The following is an 8,827-nucleotide window of genomic DNA, read 5'->3' as shown; positions in this document are numbered from 1 at the left end:
CAAAAACAACAAAAACATCTTGCGAGTTAATATAGTCATCTTTGGAAGCATTGACAAATGTAAATCCCGGGGGTTTTAGGTATAAACATTTTATCTTTGCTTCCTACTGTAAGCTTTTGCTGCACTAGAATTATTAAATAGATAGAAATGTAGGTGTCAAGCATTGTTCCTGAAAGTCAGTTATGCATTGAATTCTCACTAAGAGCCATGGATATCTTGAAAGACTGTGTTCATGGTAATAAAAGTTTATAGCGATGATAAGTCCTGCAGCAAAATTATTTTACTGTGTGATATTTTTGCTGGAATCAATGAAACACTGTTCAGTAGGTTGCAAAATGGATAATTGTTTTCACAGGAAAATTGGTTAGGCCTGATTTTTCGCACTTACTTTCATTGCTCATCTGTTCCCTCTGTGATGTTCAGTACAGCTAGGTAGTTTTTTATTACAACTAATTAAAACTGGCTAACTTTGTCATCCCATCAGTCTTCGCATGTAGGAGTTCTGAGAGGCACTGGTAGTTTTCTTGACTGTACTTCCAACTTCTTTAATATGTCAAGTGTGTGGATAATTTTTTTGTTCTTTAACTTGCCTGAAAGTTTATTGTAAGATGAATCAAAGTCTTTCTGAAGCTGTGATAATTTTAGCGGTCTGAAGGCTATCCTGTTCTCTGTTCAGTGCAAAATTAAAGCCTGACTGCGTACATAAACCACTCAGAATCAGTGCTGGACCACAAGTGTATTCTCGTTATAAATTTGGCACACACTGGACAAAAATACATTTTTCAATGTATGCATGACATTTTCAGTGAGCACTTATGACTAAATTTTAATTTGCTGTTGCTCATAAATATTGAAAACAAGTGCTTTGCAAACATGGCTGCATTTAATTATTATTGAAATGCAAATACTGATGTAATGTGTTCAGCACAGTTTATCCAACCATCATTGACCAGATTTGTCTGGTTAGCTTAGCACTTGGAATTAGAATTTTAACCAAAGTGACATTTTATTTATATGTGTAATTGCACAAATATTGTTTGTATATTTTGTGTAGGAATATTTAAAAGTAGCATTAGTGACTAAAGATCGAAAGGAACTTCCTGAAAGTACTGATTCCCTTAAAGATCATGCTGTAATGCTTTTCGGTGTTTAGAGAACAACTTCGTTCTCTTGACTTGTTCAAAAATTGCTCAGGTCTTTATTAGAGAAATCTGCTCCATTCAGCACGCAGCTTCTCACTTCTGGTCAGCACTGTACAATGTGAGCCTCTGCATAACACAGCAGCTCTTTCCCAGTTGTTGTGCCAGAGCCTCATAAAGATTTGTCTTGCACAGTATTTGACGTCTTCACTGGAACTTAAACTTGTATTTCACATTACTTCTCTGGACTCTGATGTAAACCACATCAGTGCTAAGTTCTTATCCTAACAGAAAAGACAACTAGACATTGATTGCAAAAACAAATAAATATAAAGGTCTGGCTGTACAAAGCTTACAATGGCAGTAAAATGTGCCACAGTGATTCTCTGTGACAAGAAGAGATGGGAGAAGAGGTGCAAAGAATCTCAAGTAAATATGCAAATTTTTAACAACATTTCATGGTCCACAAGATATCAGAAGATGGTCTATGAGATGACTGCATACTGCCAACTCTTCTCCATTTTTGCCATTTCATGTTTATTCCTAAAGTGAATCAAGAGAGAAAGAAGGTGGAAATGGAAAGGTCAACCTTTATGAGAATGATGTAGATGTTAATTACATTATCTTTTACAATACATTTTTAATTACATTGATATTGCAGCGGAGACCCGTGTATGTTTTCATTTTATTTCTGAAGCTCAGAAGTCAATGGCGGTATTTGCAGGGTTGAGAAGGGTTGATTGTATAGGTAATGTCAACCAAGAATGTTTTTCTTGCTCTAGATTCACAATTTAATTATTCTTTTCTTTTCTGTAGGGATGCCCTCTGTTTCTTTATTAGTTTATTTGCTTTTAGTGTTGCTCATTCATTTCACATGTGGAGAAACGGAAGTGAAGTTCAGTGGACAAACAGTATTTGTAGTTAATGAAACAAGTACAACTGTGATACGTCTTGTAATTGAAAGGACAGGAAAGCCTGCTAACATCACAGCAATTGTGTCGGTAAGAAACTATGCCAGTTATATTCTCAGTAAACATTAATATCTTTCTGAAGTTTTTTGAATGTTGCCTATTTTCCATCAAGCCAGTGAGAAGGAGGGTGGTATTTCACTGGGACAGTGCTTCACGTTGAAGAAGCAACAGCCTGCTTCTCTAAAAGAGCAAATTCCTGCCAGCTGCATCACTGTTTTAAAATTATGGAGGATGAGCAGCCAGCTCCTGCTCATCAGGTAGAAGTCCAAACTGATAATCTTGTTTGATTTTGATTGTGGATGTGAGCTTATATGGAAAACATGGATTTTTCCTCTTCCAGGCTTCTCTAGAGCCTGCAGTTTAGGAGCTACTCCACTGAATTCTGTATGAATTTTAAAAATTATATTGATCAATTCATTTGGAGATCTGAGTTAGGTTTTTTGCTTTATTTCCTTTATTTCTTAGCTGTTAATAACCACCATCTTGATTGTATTCCCCTGAAAAGTTTAAACTCCTTGGAGTGTGCTATACCATATGCGTATGGGGTAGGATGCTGTGTGGTGTGAGAATGCAGCAGTGTGCCAGAGATGTACTGCTTATCAGTTTATACAAAATAAATTATCTGTGTTCCTGCACAATATTTTATTCTCCTGTACCTAGATGTGAAAAATACATGTCTTAGAAGTTACAAGGAATAGAAATTGATCTGTAGGGATTTCAGTAATGTCTGAGGAGAAAACCTTGAGAAAATGGGATTGTACTTTGAAACTAGTGCTCTTTACTGATATAACAAGCAGAGTAACTTAATTTCCTTAATAAGGACCTGAAAATTCAAAGCGTGTTTCTGAAATGAATATTGTTAGCAGCTCTTTCAGGAAGCTGTTTAGAACCTGTTTTTCTAAGAGCTTTTTTGGTAAGTCTAGTGTTGCTTCACATAACTAAAAAGTAGTTGTAAATTTATCTAATGATATGTGAGAGCCACAAAAATACCTTCCATGTGTTGTTTCCTCTTCACTAATTTCTGAAATGAAAAACAGCCTTTTTTGCCAAGGTTCATTCAAATCTTTAATGCCTGTAAGGGAGGCAGTTCCAGATGTGACAGCTATGATGGTTTAGTTGCTTCTCTCCATTCAGTCTCAGCTTCCAGCTGTAAACTTAACACAGACCCTTTGCTGCCTTGACACGACTGCCTTTATAATCTCTCCTCTAACCTCCTTACTTACACTAGAATCAGTGGGATTTTCTTTCATTGACCAAAACGAAAACAGGGCTGTTCATTGCAGGGGACTTCATCTCACCAGCTTTGGCAATCAAAATGTTAATCTCAGGTAAAGACTAGGCTCCTTCTAGTCCCCGGAGTGAGGCAGGAAGGTAGAGCTCAGGTACACCTTAAAGCAAATTAATTTAGGTAGAGTATTATGAGGTGCACAGGAATAGCTTTTTCCATTAAAAAAACCTGGTCATATGGTGCATATACAAAAGACACACAGTTGCAGGGAAGGAAGTCATCAGTTGTTCTGGATAGTGTTGTGTTTGTTTTGGTTTGTTTTTTTCCCTGGTTACTCAGCATGGATACGAGGGGCTATTATCTATACCTTCTGCCCAGAAATTAACTGTGTGACAACAGGGGAAGTTGCGGGAAGAACTATGTGCCAAGAAGAGAGTATGAAGTCTGTTAAATGAGTCCAGAAATAATATTATAGAAGACAGTTGGAGAAGAAGGAGGTGGCATTCAGTTGTATATTTATTGCAGATTGATGGAGAAAACACAGGAGACTTTTTTGACACATATGCAGCTGCATTTATACCCGATACAGAAACAAACCGAACAGTGTATATATCTGTCTGTGATGATGATCTTCCTGAGGCTGATGAGACATTCACGTTTTACTTGACACTACCAGTAAGTCTCAATGTTTCAATTTATCTGTTCTCCAGAAAACAGCAGGTAATCTGACACAAATGAATGGTGTTCTGAAGATTTGAATATAGCAGTACTGCATGTGAGTCTGAATCTAACAGGGAAGATCTAAAATCTGGAGACTAGCCAGGATGGTACTTACTGTTCTTTAGAAGGTTTTGCCTGTTCCTGTGGGTGTCTCTGTGTGATGCCGTTGTGCAGTGTAGGTATAGTGTGAAACTTGGGTGGGCACCACATTCAGCTGTGGACATTTGAAGGTGCACTACAGCCCAGAAGAGTCTGGTTGTGAACAGACTCTCAGCCCTTCCTGTTTTCCTGCAGAGACCATACCTGGAAGAGAGAGTGGAATTAGCAAAAGAAAGGGGGTGACTTCCAGTCCTCTAGAAGCAGAGGGTAAATAAGACTTACCTAAAAAATTCCAAACAATTTTTTAATCACGTATCAATAAACCTTTTTGTGTTGTTCCATCTCACTGGAGTCATACTACATTCACTTTTTTTTTAGGTAATAGTACATGACTGAGTTTGATGTCGGTTTAGAAAAGATAAATTATATATTCTATTGCCAATTAATTACAGTTCTAGGGGGATCTTTGCAGTGAATATAAAAATGTGTATTTTACCTCCCTTTTTGCTTTGCTTTGTAAATGTAGCTCGTTGTTACAACACTGTAAAGTTTTGTTTCCGTTAGCTGATATCTCAGTACAACAGCTTCAGTTTTAGATAAATGTTAGGAAAAAAAGACCAGGTGTGAGTTCCTGGCAGTGCTACATGCTTCACATCTCATTCTCTCTAGCTGTGGTGTCATTAATTGCCAAACCATGATTAATCCTTTGCAAAGTTTGTTTCAAGCACTTTGTTGGTGACTATATAGAATGTATTTCCTCAATAATTCAGAATTATTTTGATCCATTCTATTGCTTTAAATAATGTTCAATATAAGATATAATGAGGAGATATGCAGTTTGTTATATGTTAATATTTACACTTTAAAGACAGTAAAATCAAAATTTGTTTTTTGCCCATCACCTTATTTAATATCTTGTTTTGTTTTGTTAATTTTAGAAACCATCTGCAAGGATAAAACTTGGCTCGCCCAAATCTGTCACTGTAACTATCTTATCAAATGACAATGCCTTTGGAATAATTTCTTTTAACATGGTATGGCTTTTTATATTGTATATGTAAACATTTTAGAAAATGTAAAGGTGAAATTGTCAAAGATGCTGCATAGTTATTCAACTGAATCCCTTGAAAACTGATTCTGAGTTACATCTTTGAAAACATCTCTAGCGGTAATTCATACATATGTTTGTAATTCATACACGTATACAGCTTTAAGGTATATGCTTTTAGGTCTTGTAGGCTGAAACCCTCATACTTGGATGAATTTTTATGTTGCTCAGCTTTAACGTAAAACTATTAAAAAGTTGTTTGGTCCCTCTTCCCCCCACATCTTTAAATCAAGATCTGAATATAGTAAGGAAGAAGGGAGGAGTAATACCTTATATATTGAGATTATATACATTATCCCATCTTTAGTGAGCAATTTTATACTTCACTATCAGGCTAAGAGAACAGTATCATGATGCATGCATTGTATAATGCCTTCTGTGATAAGACACTGGTGTGGCTCTAGTGACATGGAGAATATTTGCAATAATACAGATCTTGTGTCAGTAGAAAGATGAACTTTGCCTTATTGCCAGCATTATGGCAATATAATTTTTGTAGAAGACTTCCCTGAAAAAGCGCAGGAACATGAGAAATTTTTAGAACCATTGTACTAAGCCATGCTGCTCTCTGAATTGGCATAATTGTTTGAAATCTTTCAGCTGCAGCAGTTTGATAGAGCCCATTTATAGCTAGTTATCTAATAAAATACTTTTAATGGAGAAATCCTGTTTTTAACAGGATTAGGACCTGCTATAAACGCTAATAGGCTAACTAATATGCTAACATTGACTACATTAATTTACAAAAAAACCCACCAACCCTCTAGTTGTGTAACTTACAATAATTTTTTTTATCCAAAATCTTCCAAGCTTTTCTTTAGCTGAACTAATTGGTTGTTAGGAAGTGTATGCCATCAGTGGACCGATTTGCAGATTGGATTAACTTATCTGTGGGAGTTTGGTATTTCTATGGTAACAGTTTATTCCTTCTGCTGTTATATTTGATCTGTGCCTGATTGCCTGTCCCTTTTCTTCCTCATTAGTCTGCCTTAATCACAGTGAATGAGCCCAGGGGCAGGAATGAATTTGTGCCGCTCACTCTAATTAGGGAGAGGGGAACCTATGGGATAGTCATTGTAACTTTTGAGGTGAGTTGATCAATACCTTCGTTGATTGGTCTGTTGGGTGAAACTGTGAGGCCATAATCAAAACTTATCAAAGTGTTTATACTATAAAATGGAAGGGGGCAAAGTACTTATGTCTCATTTGTTGGTTCTGTTTCATAAATAAAAAGATACTACCTGTCAAATTGTAATTATCTGACTGTTTAATTTGAGGGAAAATTAAGAGATGTTAGAGAAAACTGAGTATTATCTGTCATTTAGGAAGATATTTGAGACAGCATTAGTTGGTATTACTAGAATACCACGAGTAGGAACTGTGTAAGACATGTCTTATTTAATATTTCTTCAAAATTCATCTATATTTTACAGATAAACATCTGAGTCTTTAATGCTTGTGCCGACTTTTAACATGTGTGAGAGCTCAGAATTTATTGAAATTCTGTAAGAAATTCTGTATGTGAGACTGCAGTTTGAATTCCCAGAAACCTAAACCTTTCAAAATACTTACTTGTGTTGAATATTAGACTGTTATTTACGTACTTGATTTGAATGTGATGTAGTTATTGCCTTTTTTTTTTGTTTTTGTTGTTTTGTTTTTCTTATCTAGCTTCTATTCTATTACGTTCTTTAAAATTACATATTCTTTCGTATGGGTATTTCCTTATCAGAAAACCAGTTGACTGGTTTTATACATCATCAAGAGTTTAATCTAGACCTGTCAAAATCTCCGAAGATTTCTCCTGGTTTTTTATCACATGCTAAATACTACATGTATAACGAACATGCAGAAAGAGATTTTCTGTGTAATTTATTGTAAATCAATTTGTTTTAAGATCCAACAAATTTTGCTATCTGCAAGATTAATGAGGTCCATCTCACAGACAATGTCATTTATATACCTGTGTTGAAAAAAATGGTCAAGACTTTCTAAAAATACCTGCAACATCTGGCCTCTAAGGGTCTTCCTAGTCTTTTATGTTTCTTAACTGTGATTTCCTTAATATCACAAATCCATTTAGAAAGGACACAAAATGAGTAACTGCTATTGTTTTGTCTTAGAACTTACTATGAACTATTTGTGAGTTAAGTTGTAGTAGAATGAATATTCTTTCTCTTATGTCAAAGAGTCAGTTATGGATCAGCAGATACCAAAAAGTCATCCTAGTCCTATATGGAAGGAGTTTTCTTCCTCTTTTTCTGGCAATACATAATTTCTCAGAGTGATTACTCTGACTTACTCCATCTGCCAAATAAAGGGCAGATTTTCACAAGTGAATGTGTGTGCCTGTGAGCAGGAGATGACAGAATAGATAGTAGTTTGTTATGTGTGTCACACACTGTGAATTGATTATTGTAATACATTTTTATTCCCGTTTTATATATTTCTTATGGTAAAAATCAATTCTTTGCAGATAGATGATGGACCAAACCCAGCTGAAGAAGACTTAAGTCCAGCTAGGGGAAATATTACATTTACGCCTGGGACATCAACACTGATTTATAATTTAACAGTGCTTGATGATCAGGTAAGAACAAACTGACTTTATTTTTGGCTTGGATATGTAGAAGATTACCTGCTGTTCTGGAGAGATGAACAGTAATAAAGCCCAAAAATGCTTTGTTGAAATAAGGTTATAAGTGCATCTACTTACATCATCTAAAGTGATGTCAACTTCTAGCTCTGTGGGCTCTGATTTTTGCTCCTTCTAATCCTCTATAATTCTCATCGGTGAATGTTTTTACTTTCTGAACATGTCCTGGCTGCACTGACTGGAACAGTTAGGTTCCTCAGCAGTAAATGTATAAATAATCAGGAAAGCATTATACTTTTTATTCAAATGGAATACTGAGGTCCTTGTTGTATGGCCAAGAGTGATGTTCTTGAGCTAGGTACAGGTTTATCTCTTAAAGTCCTTTCTATATTCAACATTTCTGTCTTTCTTTTTTTAAAAGTACTCTGCTTTTCTTTAATTATCTGCTTTGCAAATTCAGTCTATGTTTTCATAATGAACTCAGGCTATCTTTTTTGTCTTTAGTAGTTGGTTAGGCATAAAGAACCTCTGCCAGACTGGTGTGTAGAAGCATCTTTTTCAGATTAGATGTAGTATTTCTGTGACTCAGAAACGGCTAGACTTTTGGGGAGGTTTTTTGGGTTTGGTTTTTTTTTTTCCTTTGAGAAATACTTTGAAAGTTCTCTTTTTCAAAGTTTGGTCTGCTCAGGTGTGGCTGGTTTACTCAATGAAAGTCTTCCACAAGCATACATGAAAGGTTAATTTTGTGTAAAAGTCCTTTATTGCTGCTGATGGAATTCACAAGAATTTAATGTTACTCTCAGAACTTTGAGCTTTTAGGATCTGAAGTTAGGGAAAACAACGAAACAATGTAAAAGTCCTTTATTGCTGCTGATGGAATTCACAAGAATTTAATGTTACTCTCAGAACTTTGAGCTTTTAGGATCTGAAGTTAGGGAAAACAACGAAACAAATATTTTTCTGAAT

General features: G+C 35.6%; 1 protein-coding gene across 1 annotated transcript in view; it reads left to right on the top strand.

Annotated features, from left to right (window-relative positions):
- Positions 1-8,827, top strand: part of LOC104497795 (G-protein coupled receptor 98-like) — a gene marked incomplete at its 3' end in the record, with an annotated part of 55,127 nt that overhangs the window by 278 nt on the left and 46,022 nt on the right. Inside the window, exons 2-6 of the mRNA XM_010141078.1 lie at positions 1,956-2,140; positions 3,864-4,013; positions 5,096-5,191; positions 6,249-6,353; positions 7,742-7,855. Coding sequence (XP_010139380.1) covers positions 1,956-2,140; positions 3,864-4,013; positions 5,096-5,191; positions 6,249-6,353; positions 7,742-7,855 — 650 coding nt within the window. The remainder of the gene's footprint in view (positions 1-1,955; positions 2,141-3,863; positions 4,014-5,095; positions 5,192-6,248; positions 6,354-7,741; positions 7,856-8,827) is intronic.

Source organism: Buceros rhinoceros, unplaced genomic scaffold (assembly GCF_000710305.1).
Source record: "Buceros rhinoceros silvestris isolate BGI_N320 unplaced genomic scaffold, ASM71030v1 scaffold16318, whole genome shotgun sequence".
Classification (NCBI taxonomy): domain Eukaryota; kingdom Metazoa; phylum Chordata; class Aves; order Bucerotiformes; family Bucerotidae; genus Buceros; species Buceros rhinoceros.
Note: the sequence above shows the minus strand (reverse complement) of the source record. Positions and strands in the feature narration are given on the sequence as shown.